The sequence below is a fragment of the Oncorhynchus masou genome, unplaced genomic scaffold (genome assembly GCF_036934945.1).
Source record: "Oncorhynchus masou masou isolate Uvic2021 unplaced genomic scaffold, UVic_Omas_1.1 unplaced_scaffold_1696, whole genome shotgun sequence".
Taxonomy (NCBI): domain Eukaryota; kingdom Metazoa; phylum Chordata; class Actinopteri; order Salmoniformes; family Salmonidae; genus Oncorhynchus; species Oncorhynchus masou.
Genome location: NW_027007112.1, coordinates 37,625 through 60,613, shown reverse-complemented (window position 1 = coordinate 60,613; position 22,989 = coordinate 37,625). Strand labels below are relative to the sequence as shown.

At 45.4% G+C, this 22,989-nt stretch overlaps 1 protein-coding gene across 1 annotated transcript in view; it reads left to right on the top strand.

The window, feature by feature from the left end:
- The window catches only part of LOC135531987 (rho guanine nucleotide exchange factor 39-like), a 60,990-nt gene extending 41,867 nt beyond the window's left edge, over positions 1–19,123 (top strand). The window contains exons 4-7 of the mRNA XM_064959669.1: positions 9,324–9,412; positions 14,044–14,286; positions 18,350–18,468; positions 18,523–19,123. Coding sequence (XP_064815741.1) covers positions 9,324–9,412; positions 14,044–14,286; positions 18,350–18,383 — 366 coding nt within the window. The 3' untranslated portion in view covers positions 18,384–18,468; positions 18,523–19,123. The remainder of the gene's footprint in view (positions 1–9,323; positions 9,413–14,043; positions 14,287–18,349; positions 18,469–18,522) is intronic.
- Positions 19,124–22,989: the final 3,866 nt, after the last annotated feature.

Here is a 22,989-nt window from a genome sequence, read left to right as displayed (position 1 = left end):
ATAGACCTCTCTCTGCTTAGAGACACCATGTAAACTATCACTATCTAATACCAGGTCTATAGACCTCTCTCTCCTTAGAGACACCATGTAAACTATCACTATCTAATACCAGGTCTATAGACCTCTCTCTGCTTAGAGACACCATGTAAACTATCTAATACCAGGTCTATAGACCTCTCTCTCCTTAGAGACACCATGTAAACTATCACTATCTAATACCAGGTCTATAGACCTCTCTCTGCTTAGAGACACCATGTAAACTATCACTATCTAATACCAGGTCTATAGACCTCTCTCTGCTTAGAGACACCATGTAAACTATCTAATACCAGGTCTATAGACCTATCTCCCCTTAGAGAGACCATGTAAACTATCTAATACCAGGTCTATAGACCTCTCTCTGCTTAGAGACACCATGTAAACTATCTAATACCAGGTCTATAGACCTATCTCCCCTTAGAGAGACCATGTAAACTATCTAATACCAGGTCTATAGACCTCTCTCTGCTTAGAGACACCATGTAAACTATCACTATCTAATACCAGGTCTATAGACCTCTCTCTGCTTAGACACCATGTAAACTATCTAATACCAGGTCTATAGACCTCTCTCTGCTTAGAGACACCATGTAAACTATCACAATCTAATACCAGGTCTATAGACCTCTCTCTCCTTAGAGACACCATGTAAACTATCTAATACCAGGTCTATAGACCTCTCTCTGCTTAGAGACACCATGTAAACTATCTAATACCAGGTCTATAGACCTCTCTCTGCTTAGAGACACCATGTAAACTATCTAATACCGGGTCTATAGACCTCTCTCTCCTTAGAGACACCATGTAAACTATCACTATCTAATACCAGGTCTATAGACCTCTCTCTGCTTAGAGACACCATGTAAACTATCTAATACCAGGTCTATAGACCTCTCTCTGCTTAGAGAGACCATGTAAACTATCACTATCTAATACCAGGTCTATAGACCTCTCTCTGCTTAGAGACACCATGTAAACTATCTAATACCAGGTCTATAGACCTCTCTCTGCTTAGAGACACCATGTAAACTATCACTATCTAATACCAGGTCTATAGACCTCTCTCCCCTTAGAGACACCATGTAAACTATCTAATACCAGGTCTATAGACCTCTCTCTGCTTAGACACCATGTAAACTATCTAATACCAGGTCTATAGACCTCTCTGCTTAGAGAGACCATGTAAACTATCACTATCTAATACCAGGTCTATAGACCTCTCTCCCCTTAGAGACCATGTAAACTATCACTATCTAATACCAGGTCTATAGACCTCTCTCTGCTTAGAGACACCATGTAAACTATCACTATCTAATACCAGGTCTATAGACCTCTCTCTGCTTAGAGACACCATGTAAACTATCACTATCTAATACCAGGTCTATAGACCTCTCTCTGCTTAGAGACACCATGTAAACTATCTAATACCATGTCTATAGACCTCTCTCTCCTTAGTGATACCATTAAACTATCACTATCTAATACCAGGTCTATGACCTCTATTTAGATAGTTTACATGGTGTCTCTAGCAGAGAGAGGTCTATAGACCTGGTATTAGATAGTTTACATGGTGTCTCTAAGCAGAGAGAGGTCTATAGACCTGGTATTAGATAGTGATAGTTTACATGGTCTCTCTATCTAATACCAGGTCTATAGATCTCTCTCTGCTTAGAGACACCATGTAAACTATCTAATACCAGGTCTATAGACCTCTCTCCCCTTAGAGACCATGTAAACTATCTAATACCAGGTCTATAGACCTCTCTCTGCTTAGAGACACCATGTAAACTATCTAATACCAGGTCTATAGACCTCTTTCCCCTTAGAGACCATGTAAACTATCTAATACCAGGTCTATAGACCTCTCTCTGCTTAGAGACACCATGTAAACTATCACTATCTAATACCAGGTCTATAGACCTCTCTCTGCTTAGAGACACCATGTAAACTATCTAATACCAGGTCTATAGACCTCTCTCTGCTTAGAGACACCATGTAAACTATCACTATCTAATACCAGGTCTATAGACCTCTCTCTGCTTAGAGACACCATGTAAACTATCTAATACCAGGTCTATAGACCTCTCTCTGCTTAGAGACACCATGTAAACTATCTAATACCAGGTCTATAGACCTCTCTCTGCTTAGAGACACCATGTAAACTATCTAATACCAGGTCTAGGAAACGAAAAAGATTTGGCATGGGTCCTCAGATCCTCAAAAGGTTCTACAGCTGCGCCATCGAGAGCATCCAGATCGGTTGTATCACAGCCTGGTACGGCAACTGCTCTGCCTCCGACCACAAGGCGCTACAGAGGGTAGTGTGTACGGTCCAGTACATCACCGGGCCCAAGCATCCTGCCATCCAGGACCTCTATACCAGGCGGTGTCAGAGGGAGGCCCTAAACATTGTCAAAGACTCCAGCCACCCCAGTCATTAGAATGTTCTCTCTGCTACTTTACGGCAATCGGTACCGGAGCGCCAAATCTAGGTCCAAAAGGCTTCTAAACAGCTTCCACCCCCAAGCGATAAGACTCCTGAACATCTAATCAAATGGCAACCCAGACTATTTGCATTGCCCCCTCCTCTTTACACCACTGCTACTCTCTGTTGTTGTCATCTATGCATAGTCACTGTAATAACTCTACCAACATGTACAGACTACCTCAACTAACCGGTGCCCCTGCACATTGACTCTGTACCGGTACCCCCTGTATATAGCCTCCACATTGACTCTGTACCGTAACACCCTGTATATAACCTCCACATTGACTCTGTACCGGTACCCCCTGTATATAGCCTCAACATTGACTCTGTACCGGTACACCCTGTATATAACCTCCACATTGACTCTGTACCGTAACACCCTGTATATAGCCTCCACATTGACTCTGTACCGTAACACCCTGTATATAGCCTCCACATTGACTCTGTACCGTAACACCCTGTATATAGCCTCCACATTGACTCTGTACCGTAACACCCTGTATATAGCCTCCACATTGACTCTGTACCGGTACCCCCTGTATATAACCTCCACATTGACTCTGTACCGGTACCCCCTGTATATAGCCTCCACATTGACTCTGTACCGGTACCCCCTGTATATAGCCTCCACATTGACTCTGTACCGTACCACCCTGTATATAGCCTCCACATTGACTCTGTACCGGTACCCCCTGTATATAGCCTCCACATTGACTCTGTACCGTAACACCCTGTATATAGCCTCCACATTGACTCTGTACCGTAACACCCTGTATATAACCTCCACATTGACTCTGTACCGGTACCCCCTGTATATAGCCTCAACATTGACTCTGTACCGGTACACCCTGTATATAACCTCCACATTGACTCTGTACCGTAACACCCTGTATATAGCCTCCACATTGACTCTGTACCGTAACACCCTGTATATAGCCTCCACATTGACTCTGTACCGTACCACCCTGTATATAGCCTCCACATTGACTCTGTACCGTAACACCCTGTATATAGCCTCCACATTGACTCTGTACCGGTACCCCCTGTATATAACCTCCACATTGACTCTGTACCGGTACCCCCTGTATATAGCCTCCACATTGACTCTGTACCGGTACCCCACATGTATATAGCCTCCACATTGACTCTGTACCGTACCACCCTGTATATAGCCTCCACATTGACTCTGTACCGGTACCCCCTGTATATAGCCTCCACATTGACTCTGTACCGTAACACCCTGTATATAGCCTCCACATTGACTCTGTACCGTAACACCCTGTATATAGCCTCACAATTTATTTTTCTGCTGCTCTTTAACTACTTGTTATTTTTATTTCTTATTCATATTTGTTAAACTGCATGGTTGGTTATGAAGGGCTCGTAAGTCAGCATCCCACTGTAGAACCTGTTGTATTCCGCGCATGTCACGAATACGATTTGATTTGAAATGAAAACATGGAACACAAACTGACCCAATACAACCGGGCTTCCTGTGTGTCTGCTAGAGGTACTGACCCAATACAACCGGGCTTCCTGTGTGTCTGCTAGAGGTACTGACCCAATACAACCGGGCTTCCTGTGTGTCTGCTAGAGGTACTGACCCAATACAACCGGGCTTCCTGTGTGTCTGCTAGAGGTACTGACCCAATACAACCGGGCTTCCTGTGTGTCTGCTAGAGGTACTGACCCAATACAACCGGGCTTCCTGTGTGTCTGCTAGAGGTACTGACCCAATACAACCGGGCTTCCTGTGTGTCTGCTAGAGGTACTGACCCAATACAACCGGGCTTCCTGTGTGTCTGCTAGAGGTACTGACCCAATACAACCGGGCTTCCTGTGTGTCTGCTAGAGGTACTGACCCAATACAACCGGGCTTCCTGTGTGTCTGCTAGAGGTACTGACCCAATACAACCGGGTTTCCTGTGTGTCTGCTAGAGGTACTGACCCAATACAACCGGGCTTCCTGTGTGTCTGCTAGAGGTACTGACCCAATACAACCGGGCTTCCTGTGTGTCTGCTAGAGGTACTGACCCAATACAACCGGGCTTCCTGTGTGTCTGCTAGAGGTACTGACCCAATACAACCCAATACCCTCATATAGACAGAGACCATCCATCTGTCTCCTCATATACAGAGAGACCATCCATCTGTCTCCTCATATACAGAGAGACCATCCATCTGTCTCCTCTATCCTCATATACAGAGAGAGACCATCCATCTGTCTCCTCTATCCTCATATACGAAGAGGGACCATCCATCTGTCTCCTCATATACAGAGAGACCATCCATCTGTCTCCTCTATCCTCATATACGAAGAGGGACCATCCATCTGTCTCCTCATATACAGAGAGACCATCCATCTGCCTCCTCTACCCTCATAGACAGAGACCATCCATCTGCCTCCTCTATCCTCATATACAGAGACCATCCATCTGCCTCCTCATATACAGAGAGACCATCCATCTGTCTCCTCTACCCTCATATACAGAGACCATCCATCTGCCTCCTCATATACAGAGAGACCATCCATCTGTCTCCTCTACCCTCATATACAGAGACCATCCATCTGTCTCCTCTACCCTCATATACAGAGAGACCATCCATCTGCCTCCTCATATACAGAGAGACCATCCATCTGTCTCCTCATATACAGAGACCATCCATCTGTCTCCTCTACCCTCATATACAGAGACCATCCATCTGCCTCCTCATATACAGAGAGACCATCCATCTGTCTCCTCTACCCTCATATACAGAGAGACCATCCATCTGTCTCCTCTACCCTCATATACAGAGAGACCATCCATCTGCCTCCTCATATACAGAGAGACCATACATCTGTCTCCTCTACCCTCATATACAGAGACCATCCATCTGTCTCCTCTACCCTCATATACAGAGACCATCCATCTGCCTCCTCATATACAGAGAGACCATCCATCTGTCTCCTCTACCCTCATATACAGAGAGACCATCCATCTGTCTCCTCTACCCTCATATACAGAGAGACCATCCATCTGCCTCCTCATATAGAGAGACCATCCATCTGCCTCCTCATATAGAGAGAGACCATCCATCTGCCTCCTCATATAGAGAGAGACCATCCATCTGTCTCCTCTACCCTCATATACAGAGACCATCCATCTGCCTCCTCTACCCTCATATATACAGAGAGACCATCCATCTGCCTCCTCTACCCTCATATACAGAGAGACCATCCATCTGTCTCCTCATATACAGAGAGACCATCCATCTGTCTCCTCATATAGAGAGACCATCCATCTGCCTCCTCTACCCTCATAGACAGAGAGACCATCCATCTGCCTCCTCATATAGAGAGACCATCCATCTGCCTCCTCATATAGAGAGACCATCCATCTGCCTCCTCATATAGAGAGACCATCCATCTGCCTCCTCATATAGAGAGAGACCATCCATCTGCCTTCTCATATACAGAGAGACCATACATCTGCCTCCTCTACCCTCATATACAGAGAGACCATCCATCTGTCTCCTCTACCCTCATATACAGAGACCATCCATCTGCCTCCTCATATACAGAGAGACCATCCATCTGTCTCCTCTACCCTCATATACAGAGACCATCCATCTGTCTCCTCATATACAGAGAGACCATCCATCTGTCTCCTCTACCCTCATATACAGAGACCATCCATCTGTCTCCTCTACCCTCATATAGAGAGAGACCATCCATCTGCCTCCTCATATACAGAGAGACCATCCATCTGCCTCCTCATATAGAGAGAGACCATCCATCTGCCTCCTCATATACAGAGAGACCATCCATCTGTCTCCTCATATAGAGAAAGACCATCCATCTGTCTCCTCTACCCTCATATACAGAGACCATCCATCTGCCTCCTCTACCCTCATATATACAGAGAGACCATCCATCTGCCTCCTCATATAGAGAAAGACCATCCATCTGTCTCCTCTACCCTCATATACAGAGACCATCCATCTGCCTCCTCTACCCTCATATACAGAGAGACCATCCATCTGTCTCCTCTACCCTCATATACAGAGACCATCCATCTGCCTCCTCTACCCTCATATATATACAGAGAGACCATCCATCTGCCTCCTCTACCCTCATATACAGAGAGGACATCCATCTGCCTCCTCTACCCTCATAGACAGAGACCATCCATCTGTCTCCTCTACCCTCATATATAGAGAGACCATCCATCTGTCTCCTCTCTCCTCATATAGAGAGAGGACATCCATGTAGTCATAGGTGGAGAACTAACAGAGGACTGTCAGTAATATGTTGCTGTCTGAGGTGTTAGCGGTTTATTTCTGGGCCTGCCCTGCCCTCTAGTGTTCAGGCTGGGTCATTGCAGCAGCTCTTTGAATACAGGAGCCATAAGGAACCTTACTGTAATACGATGTCCTAATACAAGGATACAAATGTCAACCATTTCTAGACTTCTAGTCGTTGATTGAGAGGAATCTGGAAGAACCCCAGCCATTTCTAGACAGACCGGCTGAGAGGAACAGACAGACACTCTCCCCCCTCCTCTCCCCCTCCCTCCTCTCCTTCAGTCTCACTTCTCTCTTTATGTCCCTAACCCCCCCTCTCTCCCTCCTCTCCTTCAGTCTCACTTCTCTCTTTATGTCCCTAACCCCCCCTCTCTCCCTCCTCTCCCTCAGTCTCACTTCTCTCTTTATGTCCCTAACCCCCCCTCTCTCCCTCCTCTCCTTCAGTCTCACTTCTCTCTTTATGTCCCTAACCCCCCTCTCTCCCTCCTCTCCCTCAGTCTCACTTCTCTCTTTATGTCCCTAACCCCCCCTCTCTCCCTCCTCTCCCTCAGTCTCACTTCTCTCTTTATGTCCCTAACCCCCCCTCTCTCCCTCCTCTCCCTCAGTCTCACTTCTCTCTTTATGTCCCTAACCCCCCTCTCCCTCCTCTCCCTCAGTCTCACTTCTCTCTTTATGTCCCTAACCCCCCTCTCTCCTCCTCTCCCTCAGTCTCACTTCTCTCTTTATGTCCCTAACCCCCCCTCTCCCTCAGTCTCTCCCTCCTCTCCCTCAGTCTCACTTCTCTCTTTATATCCCTAACCCCCCTCCTCCCCCTCCTCCCCCTCCTCTCCCTCAGTCTCATTTCTCTCTTTATGTCCCTAACCCCCTCCCTCCCTCCTCTCCCTCAGTCTCATTTCTCTCTTTATGTCCCTAACCCCCCCCTCCTCCCTCAGTCTCACTTCTCTCTCTATGTCCCTAACCCCCTCCCTCCTCTCCCTCAGTCTCATTTCTCTCTATATCCCTAACCCCCTCCCTCCCTCCCTCCTCTCCCTCAGTCTCATTTCTCTCTTTATGTCCCTAACCCCCCTCCTCTCCCTCAGTCTCACTTCTCTCTCTATGTCCCTAACCCCCCCTCCCTCCTCTCCCTCAGTCTCATTTCTCTCTATATCCCTAACCCCCTCCCTCCCTCCCTCCTCTCCCTCAGTCTCATTTCTCTCTTTTATGTCCCTAACCCCCTCCTCTCCCTCAGTCTCACTTCTCTCTCTATGTCCCTAACCCCCCCTCCCTCCTCTCCCTCAGTCTCATTTCTCTCTTCCCTATCCCTAACCCCCTCCCTCCCTCCCTCCTCTCCCCTCAGTCTCACTTCTCTCTTTATGTCCCTAACCCCCCTCCTCTCCCTCAGTCTCACTTCTCTCTCTATGTCCCTAACCCCCCCTCCCTCCTCTCCCTCCCTTCCTCTCCCTCCCTCCCTCCCTTCCTCTCCCTCCCTCCCTCCTCTCCCTCAGTCTCACTTCTCTCTTTATGTCTCTAACCCTCCCTCCCTCCTCTTCCTCAGTCTCACTTCTCTCTCTATGTCCCTAACCCCCCCCTCCTCTCCCTCAATCCAACTTCTCTCTTCATATCCCTAAACCCCCCTCCCTCCCTCCTCCCCCTCGGTCTCACTTCTCTCTTTATGTCCCTAACTCCCCCTCTCTCCATCCTCACCCTCAGTCTCACTTCTCTCTTCATATCCCTAACCCCCCTCCCTCCTCTCCCTCAGTCTCACTTCTCTCTTTATGTCCCTAACCCCCCCTCCCTCCTCTCCCTCAGTCTCACTTCTCTCTTTATGTCTCTAACCCTCCCTCCCTCCTCTTCCTCAGTCTCACTTCTCTCTTTATGTCCCTAACCCCCCCTCCTGTCCCTCAGTCTCACTTTTCTCTTTATGTCCCCAAACCCCCCTCCCTCCTCTCCCTCCTCCATATTTCTCTCTTCCTCATCCCCCTCTTTCTGTCTCCTAGTTGACCTTCCCTCCCTCCCTCCTCTCTTTCTGTCTCCTAGTTGACCTTCCCTCCCTCCCTCCTCTCTTTCTGTCTCCTAGTTGACCTTCCCTCCCTCCCTCCTCTCTTTCTGTCTCCTAGTTGACCTTCCCTCCCTCCTGTCTTTCTGTCTCCTAGTTGACCTTCCCTCCCTCCCTCCTCTCTTTCTGTCTCCTAGTTGACCTTCCCTCCCTCCCTCCTCTCTTTCTGTCTCCTAGTTGACCTTCCCTCCCTCCCTCCTCTCTTTCTGTCTCCTAGTTGACCTTCCCTCCCTCCCTCCTCTCTTTCTGTCTCCTAGTTGACCTTCCCTCCCTCCCTCCTCTCTTTCTGTCTCCTAGTTGACCCTCCCTCCCTCCTCTCTGTCTCCTAGTTGACCTTCCCTCCCTCTCTTTCTGTCTCCTAGTTGACCTTCCCTCCCTCCCTCCTCTCTTTCTGTCTCCTAGTTGACCTTCCCTCCCTCCCTCCTCTCTGTCTCCTAGTTGACCTTCCCTCCCTCCTCTCTTTCTGTATCCTAGTTGACCTTCCCTAAAGCCAAGCTGCTGCTGATGTCCAGCGATCAGGATGATATCAACGACTGGTATTACAGCCTGGGTTCTGCTGTAGGGTACGTTAACACAGACACCCCATCTCTCTCTCTCTCTCTCTCTCTCTCTGGTATTACAGCCTGGGTTCTGCTGTAGGGGTACGTTAACACAGACACCCCATCTCTCTCTCTCTCTCTCTCTGGTATTACAGCCTGGGTTCTGCTGTAGGGTACGTTAACACAGACACCCCATCTCTCTCTCTCTGGTATTACAGCCTGGGTTCTGCTGTAGGGTACGTTAACACAGACACCCCATCTCTCTCTCTCTCTCTCTCTCTGGTATTACAGCCTGGGTTCTGCTGTAGGGGTACGTTAACACAGACACCCCATCTCTCTCTCTCTCTCTCTCTGGTATTACAGCCTGGGTTCTGCTGTAGGGTACGTTAACACAGACACCCCATCTCTCTCTCTCTGGTATTACAGCCTGGGTTCTGCTGTAGGGTACGTTAACACAGGCACCCCATCTCTCTCTCTCTGGTATTACAGCCTGGGTTCTGCTGTAGGGTACGTTAACACAGACACCCCGTCTCTCTCTCTCTCTCGCTCTCTCTCTCTCTCTGGTATTACAGCCTGGGTTCTGCTGTAGGGTACGTTAACACAGACACCCCGTCTCTCTCTCTCTCTCTCTCTCTCTCTCTCTCTCTCTCTCTCTCTCTCTCTGGTATTACAGCCTGGGTTCTGCTGTAGGATACGTTAACACAGACACCCCGTCTCTCTCTCTCTCTCTCTCTCTGGTCTCTACTCTCTCTCTCTCTCTCTCTCTCTCTCTCTCTGGTATTACAGCCTGGGTTCTGCTGTAGGGTACGTTAACACAGACACCCCGTCTCTCTCTCTCTCTCTCTCTCTCTCTCTGGTATTACAGCCTGGGTTCTGCTGTAGGGTACGTTAACACAGACACCCCATCTCTCTCTCTCTGGTATTACAGCCTGGGTTCTGCTGTAGGGTACGTTAACACAGACACCCCATCTCTCTCTCTCTCTGGTATTACAGCCTGGGTTCTGCTGTAGGGTACGTTAACACAGACACCCCGTCTCTCTCTCTCTCTCGCTCTCTCTCTCTCTCTCTGGTATTACAGCCTGGGTTCTGCTGTAGGGTACGTTAACACAGACACCCCGTCTCTCTCTCTCTGGTATTACAGCCTGGGTTCTGCTGTAGGGTACGTTAACACAGACAACCCATCTCTCTCTCTCTCTCTCTCTCTCTCTCTCTCTCTCTCTCTCTGGTATTACAGCCTGGGCTCTGCTGTAGGGTACGTTAACACAGACACCCCATATCTCTCTCTCTGGTATTACAGCCTGGGTTCTGCTGTAGGGTACGTTAACACAGACAACCCATCTCTCTCTGGTATTACAGCCTGAGCTCTGCTGTAGGGTACGTTAACACAGACACCCCATCTCTCTCTCTCTCTCTGGTATTACAGCCTGGGTTCTGCTGTAGGGTACGTTAACACAGACACCCCGTCTCTCTCTCTCTCTCTCTCTCTCTGGTATTACAGCCTGGGTTCTGCTGTAGGGTACGTTAACACAGACACCCCGTCTCTCTCTCTCTCTCTGGTATTACAGCCTGGGTTCTGCTGTAGGGTACGTTAACACAGACACCCCATCTCTCTCTCTCTGGTATTACAGCCTGGGTTCTGCTGTAGGGTACGTTAACACAGACACCCCATCTCTCTCTCTCTCTCTCTGGTATTACAGCCTGGGTTCTGCTGTAGGGTACGTTAACACAGACACCCCATCTCTCTCTCTCTGGTATTACAGCCTGGGTTCTGCTGTAGGGTACGTTAACACAGACACCCCATCTCTCTCTCTCTGGTATTACAGCCTGGGTTCTGCTGTAGGGTACGTTAACACAGACACCCCATCTCTCTCTCTCTGGTATTACAGCCTGGGTTCTGCTGTAGGGTACGTTAACACAGACACCCCGTCTCTCTCTCTTTCTCTGGTATTACAGCCTGGGTTCTGCTGTAGGGTACGTTAACACAGACACCCCGTCTCTCTCTCTCTCTCTGGTATTACAGCCTGGGTTCTGCTGTAGGGTACGATAACACAGACACCCCATCTCTCTCTCTCTCTCTCTCTCTCTCTGGTATTACAGCCTGGGTTCTGCTGTAGGGTACGTTAACACAGACACCATATCTCTCTCTCTCTCTCTGGTATTACAGCCTGGGTTCTGCTGTAGGGTACGTTAACACAGACACCCCGTCTCTCTCTCTCTCTCTCTGGTATTACAGCCTGGGTTCTGCTGTAGGGTACGTTAACACAGACACCCCGTCTCTCTCTCTCTCTCTTGTTGTCTGTGGTCTCTCCAGTCAGTTGTTGTCTGTGGTCTCTCCAGTCAGTTGTTGTCTGTGGTCTCTACAGACATTTGTTGTCTGTGGTCTCTACAGACATTTGTTGTCTGTGGTCTCTACAGACATTTGTTGCCTGTGGTCTCTACAGACGGTTGTTGCCTGTGGTCTCTACAGACGGTTGTTGCCTGTGGTCTCTACAGACGGTTGTTGCCTGTGGTCTCTACAGACAGTTGTTGCCTGTGGTCTCTACAGACAGTTGTTGCCTGTGGTCTCTACAGACAGTTGTTGCCTGTGGTCTCTACAGACAGTTGTTGCCTGTGGTCTCTACAGACAGTTGTTGTCTGTGGTCTCTACAGACAGTTGTTGCCTGTGGTCTCTACAGACAGTTGTTGCCTGTGGTCTCTACAGACAGTTGTTGCCTGTGGTCTCTCCAGACAGTTGTTGTCTGTGGTCTCTACAGACAGTTGTTGTCTGCGGTCTCTACAGACAGTTGTTGTCTGTGGTCTCTACAGACAGTTGTTGTCTGTGGTCTCCTCAGACAGTTGTTGCCTGTGGTCTCTCCAGACAGTTGTTGTCTGCGGTCTCTACAGACAGTTGTTGTCTGCGGTCTCTACAGACAGTTGTTGTCTGTGGTCTCTACAGACAGTTGTTGCCTGTGGTCTCTACAGACAGTTGTTGCCTGTGGTCTCTCCAGACAGTTGTTGTCTGTGGTCTCTACAGACAGTTGTTGTCTGTGGTCTCTACAGACAGTTGTTGCCTGTGGTCTCTACAGACAGTTGTTGTCTGTGGTCTCTCCAGACAGTTGTTGTCTGTGGTCTCTACAGACAGTTGTTGCCTGTGGTCTCTACAGACAGTTGTTGCCTGTGGTCTCTACAGACAGTTGTTGTCTGTGGTCTCTACAGACAGTTGTTGCCTGTGGTCTCTACAGACAGTTGTTGTCTGTGGTCTCTCCAGACAGTTGTTGTCTGTGGTCTCTACAGCCAGTTGTTGCCTGTGGTCTCTACAGCCAGTTGTTGCCTGTGGTCTCTACAGACAGTTGTTGCCTGTGGTCTCTACAGACAGTTGTTGCCTGTGGTCTCTACAGACAGTTGTTGTCTGTGGTCTCTACAGACAGTTGTTGTCTGTGGTCTCTCCAGACAGTTGTTGCCTGTGGTCTCTACAGACAGTTGTTGCCTGTGGTCTCTACAGACAGTTGTTGCCTGTGGTCTCTACAGACAGTTGTTGCCTGTGGTCTCTACAGACAGTTGTTGTCTGTGGTCTCTACAGACAGTTGTTGCCTGTGGTCTCTACAGACAGTTGTTGTCTGTGGTCTCTACAGACAGTTGTTGCCTGTGGTCTCTACAGACAGTTGTTGTCTGTGGTCTCTACAGTCAGTTGTTGTCTGTGGTCTCTCCAGTCAGTTGTTGTCTGTGGTCTCTCCAGTCAGTTGTTGTCTGTGGTCTCTCCAGTCAGTTGTTGCCTGTGGTCTCTACAGACAGTTGTTGTCTGTGGTCTCTACAGACAGTTGTTGTCTGTGGTCTCTACAGACAGTTGTTGCCTGTGGTCTCTACAGACAGTTGTTGTCTGTGGTCTCTACAGACAGTTGTTGTAATGTGTTGTCTGTGGTCTCTACAGACAGTTGTTGTAATGTGTTGTCTGTGGTCTCTACAGACAGTTGTTGGCTGTGGTCTCTACAGACAGTTGTTGGCTGTGGTCTCTACAGACAGTTGTTGTCTGTGGTCTCTACAGACAGTTGTTGCCTGTGGTCTCTACAGACAGTTGTTGTCTGTGGTCTCTACAGACAGTTGTTGCCTGTGGTCTCTACAGTCAGTTGTTGTCTGTGGTCTCTACAGACAGTTGTTGCCTGTGGTCTCTACAGTCAGTTGTTGTCTGTGGTCTCTACAGACAGTTGTTGCCTGTGGTCTCTACAGCCAGTTGTTGTCTGTGGTCTCTACAGACAGTTGTTGTAATGTGTTGTCTGTGGTCTCTACAGACAGTTGTTGGCTGTGGTCTCTACAGACAGTTGTTGCCTGTGGTCTCTACAGACAGTTATTGCCTGTGGTCTCTACAGACAGTTGTTGTCTGTGGTCTCTACAGACAGTTGTTGTCTGTGGTCTCTACAGTCAGTTGTTGCCTGTGGTCTCTACAGGCGGTTGTTGCCTGTGGTCTCTACAGACGGTTGTTGCCTGTGGTCTCTGCAGACGGTTGTTGTCTGTGGTCTCTACAGACGGTTGTTGTCTGTGGTCTCTACAGTCAGTTGTTGTCTGTGGTCTCTACAGACAGTTGTTGCCTGTGGTCTCTACAGACAGTTGTTGCCTGTGGTCTCTACAGACAGTTGTTGTCTGTGGTCTCTCCAGTCAGTTGTTGTCTGTGGTCTCTACAGACAGTTGAAGTCCAGGAACACAGTGGTCCATCACAGAGATGATCTGGTCAGGAGACCTCTACGCTGCTTTGTAGAGGACCAGAAGAACCAAACGACCCCCTCCACACCACCCACAGGTACCACCCCAGGGAGGAAGAGGATGGCCCCCCCTCCACCCCAGACCCCCTCCAGACCGAATTCTCCAGCAGAAGCAGAGGGCAGCGCATCCAAGAGGATGAAGCTGACTGGGGGGCCAGCTGAGAGGTGGGTTCGTACAGAATGTACTGTATATATGATAATGCTGTCATTCAGAGGTGGGTTCGTATATAATGTACAGTATATATATATGATAATGCCTTCATTCAGAGGTGGGTTCGTATATAATGTACAGTATATATATATGATAATGCTGTCATTCAGAGGTGGGTTCGTACAGATTGTACTGTATATATATGATAATGCTGTCATTCAGAGGTGGGTTCGTACAGAATGTACTGTATATATGTGATAATGCTGTCATTCAGAGGTGGGTTCGTACAGAATGTACTGTATATATGATAATGCTGTCATTCAGAGGTGGGTTCCTACAGAATGTACTGTATATATATGATAATGCTGTCATTCAGAGGTGGGTTCATACAGAATGTACAGTATATATGTGATAATGCTGTCATTCAGAGGTGGGTTCGTACAGAATGTACTGTATATATATGATAATGCTGTCATTCTGAGGTGGGTTTGTACAGAATGTACTGTATATATATATGATAATGCTGTCATTCAGAGGTGGGTGTCTTAGTTCCAGGTGTCACTGGGGTTTTGTAACATGATAGAAGAAATGTAGAAGTCTTTCAGCCTTCTTAGGAGGGTAATAGAAGTAAGGACTGAAACCTAGTATGAGCGTAAGGTAGACCTAGTGTGAGCGTAAGGTAGATCTAGTATGAGCGTAAGGTAGACAGAGTGTGAGCGTAAGGTAGACCTAGTGTGAGCGTAAGGTAGACCTGGTGTGAGCGTAAGGTAGACCTAGTGTGAGCGTAAGGTAGATCTAGTATGAGCGTAAGGTAGACCGAGTGTGAGCGTAAGGTAGACCTAGTGTGAGCGTAAGGTAGACCTGGTGTGAGCGTAAGGTAGACCTAGTGTGAGCGTAAGGTAGACCTAGTGTGAGCGTAAGGTAGACCTAGTGTGAGCGTAAGGTAGACCTAGTGTGAGCGTAAGGTAGACCTAGTGTGAGCGTAAGGTAGACCTAGTGTGAGCGTAAGGTAGACCTAGTATGAGCGTAAGGTAGACCGAGTGTGAGCGTAAGGTAGACCTGGTGTGAGCGTAAGGTAGACCTAGTGTGAGCGTAAGGTAGACCTAGTGTGAGCGTAAGGTAGACCTAGTGTGAGCGTGAGGTAGACCTAGTGTGAGCGTGAGGTAGACCTAGTGTGAGCGTGAGGTAGACCTAGTGTGAGCGTGAGGTAGACCTAGTGTGAGCGTGAGGTAGACCTAGTGTGAGCGTGAGGTAGACCTAGTGTGAGCGTGAGGTAGACCTAGTGTGAGCGTGAGGTAGACCTAGTGTGAGCGTGAGGTAGACCTAGTGTGAGCGTGAGGTAGACCTAGTGTGAGCGTGAGGTAGACCTAGTGTGAGCGTGAGGTAGACCTAGTGTGAGCGTGAGGTAGACCTAGTGTGAGCGTGAGGTAGACCTAGTGTGAGCGTGAGGTAGACCTAGTGTGAGCGTGAGGTAGACCTAGTGTGAGCGTGAGGTAGACCTAGTGTGAGCGTGAGGTAGACCTAGTGCGAGCGTGAGGTAGACCTAGTGCGAGCGTGAGGTAGACCTAGTGCGAGCGTGAGGTAGACCTAGTGCGAGCGTGAGGTAGACCTAGTGCGAGCGTGAGGTAGACTTAGTGTGAGGGGGCCAATAGAGGAGCAGTGGAACCTGGTATGAGAATATGGTGGCCAATAGAGGAGCAGTGGAACCTGGTATGAGAATATGGTGGCCAATAGAGGAGCAGTGGAACCTGGTATGAGAATATTGGGGGCCAATAGAGGAGCAGTGGAACCTGGTATGAGAATATGGCGGCCAATAGAGGAGCAATGGAACCTGGTATGAGAATATGGGGGCCAATAGAGGAGCAGTGGAACCTGGTATGAGAATATGGGGGCCAATAGAGGAGCAGTGGAACCTGGTATGAGAATATGGGGGCCAATAGAGGAGCAGTGGAACCTGGTATGAGAATATGGGGGGCCAATAGAGGAGCAGTGGAACCTGGTATGAGAATATGGTGGCCAATAGAGGAGCAGTGGAACCTGGTATGAGAATATTGGGGGCCAATAGAGGAGCAGTGGAACCTGGTATGAGAATATGGTGGCCAATAGAGGAGCAGTGGAACCTGGTATGAGAATATTGGGGGCCAATAGAGGAGCAGTGGAACCTGGTATGAGAATATGGTGGCCAATAGAGGAGCAGTGGAACCTGGTATGAGAATATGGTGGCCAATAGAGGAGCAGTGGAACCTGGTATGAGAATATGGGGGCCAATAGAGGAGCAGTGGAACCTGGTATGAGAATATGGTGGCCAATAGAGGAGCAGTGGAACCTGGTATGAGAATATGGGGGGCCAATAGAGGAGCAGTGGAACCTGGTATGAGAATATGTGAACGATGATGAACCCTTATCCGTTGACGATATAGAGCAGAGGAACTAGAACCCTCAGTCCACTCTATCCTGATGTTATTACAGTGATATAGAGCAGAGGAACTAGAACCCTCTGTCCACTCTATCCTGATGTTATTACAGTGATATAGAGCAGAGGAACTAGAACCCTCTGTCCACTCTATCCTGATGTTATTACAGTGATATAGAGCAGAGGAACTAGAACCCTCTGTCCACTCTATCCTGATGTTATTACAGTGATATAGAGCAGAGGAACTAGAACCCTCTGTCCACTCTATCCTGATGTTATTACAGTGATATAGAGCAGAGGAACTAGAACCCTCTGTCCACTCTATCCTGATGTTATTACAGTGATATAGAGCAGAGGAACTAGAACCCTCTGTCCACTCTATCCTGATGTTATTACAGTGATATAGAGCAGAGGAACTAGAACCCTCTGTCCACTCTATCCTGATGTTATTACAGTGATATAGAACAGAGGAACTAGAACCCTCTGTCCACTCTATCCTGATGTTATTACAGTGATATAGAGCAGAGGAACTAGAACCCTCTGTCCACTCTATCCTGACGTTATTACAGTGATATAGAGCAGAGGAACTAGAACCCTCTGTCCACTCTATCCTGGTGTTATTACAGTGATATAGAGCAGAGGAACTAGAACCCTCTGTCCACTCTATCCAGATGTTATTACAGTGATATAGAGCAGAGGAACTAGAACCCTCTGTCCACTCTATCCTGATGTTATTACAGTGATATAGAGCAGAGGAACTAGAACCCTCTGTCCACTCTATCCTGATGTTATTACAGTGATATAGAGCAGAGGAACTAGAAGGAACTAGAGCAGAGGAACTAGAACCCTCTGTCCACTCTATCCTGACGTTATTACAGTGTTATTACCCTGATATAGAGCAGAGGAACTAGAACCCTCTGTCCACTCTATCCTGATGTTATTACAGTGATATAGAGCAGAGGAACTAGAACCCTCTGTCCACTCTATCCTGACGTTATTACAGTGTTATTACCCTGATATAGAGCAGAGGAACTAGAACCCTCTGTCCACTCTATCCTGATGTTATTACAGTGATATAGAGCAGAGGAACTAGAACCCTCTGGCCACTATCCTGATGTTATTACGGTGATATAGAGCAGAGGAACTAGAACCCTCTGTCCACTCTATCCTGATGTTATTACAGTGATATAGAGCAGAGGAACTAGAACTCTCTGTCCACTCTATCCTGATGTTATTACAGTGATATAGAGCAGAGGAACTAGAACCCTCTGTCCACTCTATCCTGATGTTATTACGGTGATATAGAGCAGAGGAACTAGAACCCTCTGTCCACTCTATCCTGATGTTATTACAGTATAATTACAGTGATATAGAGCAGAGGAACTAGAACCCTCTGGCCACTCTATCCTGGTGTTATTACAGTATAATTACAGTGATATAGAGCAGAGGAACTAGAACCCTCTAGCCACTCTATCCTGATGTTATTACAGTGATATAGAGCAGAGGAACTAGAACCCCCTGTCCACTCTATCCTGATGTTATTACAGTGATATAGAGCAGAGGAACTAGAACCCTCTTTCCACTCTATCCTGGTGTTATTAAACCTGATATAGAGCAGATATGAACAACAAATTTTTTCACATTCTTCTTCGTTCTCTCCTCAGTGAACCGGCCAGGTCAAGCTGTGTGATCCTGTGAAGGACCAAGAACTTAAGAGATCCTTGCTCTTTCTCACAAACCAAGCAAGTCAAACAGATAAGCGTTAATGGTGGGGATATGGGAGGTAGTTAGATACTGGACAATCAGGTTAACGAGGGGGTATGAGGAGAGATGGGAGGTAGTTAGATACTGGAGAATTAGTTTAATGGGGAGAGATAAGAGGTAGCTAGATACTGGAGAATCAGGTTAATGGGGAGAGATGGGAGGTAGTTAGATACTGGAGAATTAGGTTAATGGGGAGAGATGGGAGGTAGTTAGATGCTGGATAATTAGGTTAATGGGGAGAGATGGGAGGTAGTTAGATACTGGAGAATTAGGTTAATGGGGAGAGATGGGAGGTAGCTAGATACTGGAGAATCAGGTTAACGCTGGGATATGAGGAGAGATGGGAGGTAGCTAGATACTGGAGAATCAGGTTAATGGGGGTGTAGTTAGATACTGGAGAATCAGGTTAATGGGGGTGTAGCTAGATACTGGAGAATCAGGTTAATGGGGGTGTAGCTAGATACTGGAGAATCAGGTTAATGGGGGTGTAGTTAGATACTGGAGAATCAGGTTAATGGGGGTGTAGTTAGATACTGGAGAATCAGGTTAATGGGGGTGTAGTTAGATACTGGAGAATCAGGTTAATGGGGGTGTAGCTAGATACTGGAGAATCAGGTTAATGGGGGTGTAGTTAGATACTGGAGAATCAGGTTAATGGGGGTGTAGTTAGATACTGGAGAATCAGGTTAATGGGGGTGTAGTTAGATACTGGAGAATCAGGTTAATGGGGGTGTAGTTAGATACTGGAGAATCAGGTTAATGGGGGTGTAGCTAGATACTGGAGAATCAGGTTAATGGGGGTGAAGTTAGATACTGGAGAATCAGGTTAATGGGGAGAGATGGTCGGTAGTTAGATACTGGAGAATCAGGTTAATGGGGAGAGATTGGAGGTAGTTAGATACTGGAGAATCAGGTTAATGGGGGTGTAGTTAGATACTGGAGAATCAGGTTAATGGGGGTGTAGTTAGATACTGGAGAATAAGGTTAACGCTGGGATATGAGGAGAGTTGGGAGGTAGCTAGATACTGGAGAATCAGGTTAATGGGGAGAGATGGGAGGTAGTTAGATACTGGAGAATTACGTTAATGGGGGTGTAGTTAGATACTGGAGAATCAGGTTAATGGGGGTGTAGTTAGATACTGGAGAATCAGGTTAATGGGGGTGTAGTTAGATACTGGAGAATCAGGTTAACGCTGGGATATGAGAAGAGATGGGAGGTAGCTAGATACTGGAGAATCAGGTTAACGAGAGGATATGAGGAGAGATGGGAGGTAGCTAGATACTGGAGAATAAGGTTAATGGGGAGAGATAAGAGGTAGCTAGACACTGGAGAATCAGGTTAACGCTGGGATATGAGGAGAGATGGTAGGTAGTTAGATGCTGGAGAATCAGGTTAATGGGGGTGTAGTTAGATACTGGAGAATCAGGTTAATGGGGGTGTAGTTAGATACTGGAGAATAAGGTTAATGGGGGTGTAGCTAGATACTGGAGAACCAGGTTAATGGGGGTGTAGTTAGACACTGGAGAATCAGGTTAATGGGGGTGTAGTTAGACACTGGAGAATCAGGTTAATGGGGGTGTAGCTAGATACTGGAGAACCAGGTTAACGCTGGGATATGAGGAGAGATGGGAGGTAGCTAGATACTGGAGAATCAGGTTAATGGGGGTGTAGCTAGATACTGGAGAATCAGGTTAACGCTGGGATATGAGGAGAGATGGGAGGTAGCTAGATACTGGAGAATCAGGTTAATGGGGGTGTAGCTAGATACTGGAGAATCAGGTTAATGGGGGTGTAGTTAGACACTGGAGAATCAGTTTAACGAGGGGGTATGAGGAGAGATGGGAGGTAGTTAGATACTGGAGAATTAGGTTATTGGGGAGAGATGGGAGGTAGTTAGATACTGGAGAATTAGGTTAATGGGGAGAGATGGGAGGTAGACACTGGAGAATCAGGTTAACGCTGGGATATGAGGAGAGATGGGAGGTAGCTAGATACTGGAGAATCAGGTTAATGGGGGTGTAGTTAGATACTGGAGAATCAGGTTAACGCTGGGATATGAGGAGAGATGGGAGGTAGTTAGAAGATATGAAATGTGAATATTTTAACACCGATGCCAAAGACACACTTTGAAACAGCTTCACGATAGAAGCTCAAGCAGATGGGAAATGTGAGATTTGACTCTGAAAGAAATGAATGTTTTATCCTGAATAGAATGTTACCATTTATGTCAGAGCAAAAGCTCAGCAGGAAAATACTAGATTACTCGATTGGGAATCAAAACTGTCCCCTGGGATATTTTGGCAGCACAATACCATGTCATCTTAATGTTAAATTGTGATTTTTACTGTCTATTTACATTTAATTCATACAAGAGCTGAAATATCAAATCAATCTATATATTAGTAACATAGCATGCTTGTCTCTATGTTAATATACAGTATATTATAATAGTAACATATCATGCTTGTCTCTATGGTAATATACAGTATATTATAATAGTAACATATCATGCTTGTCTCTATGGTAATATACAGTATATTATAATAGTAACGTGCTTGTCTCTATGGTAATATACAGTATATTATAATAGTAACATGCTTGTCTCTATGGTAATATACGGTATATTATAATAGTAACATGCTTGTCTCTATGGTAATATACGGTATATTATAATAGTAACATATCATGCTTGTCTCTATGGTAATATACGGTATATTATAATAGTAACATGCTTGTCTCTATGGTAATATACGGTATATTATAATAGTAACATATAATGCTTGTCTCTATGGTAATATACGGTATATTATAATAGTAACATATCATGCTTGTCTCTATGGTAATATACGGTATATTATAATAGTAACATATCATGCTTGTCTCTATGGTAATATACGGTATATTATAATATTAGTAACATGCTTGTCTCTATGGTAATATACAGTATATTATAATATTAGTAACATGCTTGTCTCTATGGTAATATACAGTATATTATAATATTAGTAACATGCTTGTCTCTATGGTAATATACGGTATATTATAATAGTAACATATCATGCTTGTCTCTATGGTAATATACGGTATATTATAATATTAGTAACATGCTTGTCTCTATGGTAATATACAGTATATTATAATATTAGTAACATGCTTGTCTCTATGGTAATATACAGTATATTATAATATTAGTAACATGCTTGTCTCTATGGTAATATACGGTATATTATAATAGTAACATATCATGCTTGTCTCTGGTAATATACAGTATATTATAATATTAGTAACATGCTTGTCTCTATGGTAATATACGGTATATTATAATAGTAACATATCATGCTTGTCTCTATGGTAATATACGGTATATTATAATAATAGTAACATATCATGCTTGTCTCTATGGTAATATACAGTATATTATAATATTAGTATCATGCTTGTCTCTATGGTAATATACAGTATATTATAATATTAGTAACATGCTTGTCTCTATGGTAATATACAGTATATTATAATATTAGTAACATGCTTGTCTCTATGGTAATATACAGTATATTATAATATTAGTAACATGCTTGTCTCTATGGTAATATACAGTATATTATAATATTAGTAACATCATGATTGTTTCTATGGTAATATACAGTATATTATAATATTAGTAACACATCATGCTTGTCTCTATGGTAATAAACAGTATATTATAATATTAGTAACATGCTTGTCTCTATGGTAATATACAGTATATTATAATATTAGTAACATGCTTGTCTCTATGGTAATATACAGTATATTATAATATTAATAACATATCATGCTTGTCTCTATGGTAATATACAGTATATTATAATATTAGTAACATGCTTGTCTCTATGGTAATATACAGTATATTATAATATTAGTAACATCATGCTTGTCTCTATGGTAATATACAGTATATTATAATATTAGTAACATCATGATTGTTTCTATGGTAATATACAGTATATTATAATATTAGTAACACATCATGCTTGTCTCTATGGTAATATACAGTATATTATAATATTAGTAACACATCATGCTTGTCTCTATGGTAATATACAGTATATTATAATATTAGTAACACATCATGCTTGTCTCTATGGTAATATACAGTATATTATAATATTAGTAACATGCTTGTCTCTCTGGTAATATACAGTATATTATAATAGTAACATATCATGCTTGTCTCTATGGTAATATACAGTATATTATAATATTAGTAACATGCTTGTCTCTCTGGTAATATACAGTATATTATAATAGTAACACATCATGCTTGTCTCTATGGTAATAAACAGTATATTATAATATTAGTAACATGCTTGTCTCTATGGTAATAAACAGTATATTATAATATTAGTAACATGCTTGTCTCTATGGTAATATACAGTATATTATAATATTAGTAACATGCTTGTCTCTATGGTAATATACAGTATATTATAATATTAGTAACATGCTTGTCTCTATGGTAATATACGGTATATTATAATATTAGTAACATGCTTGTCT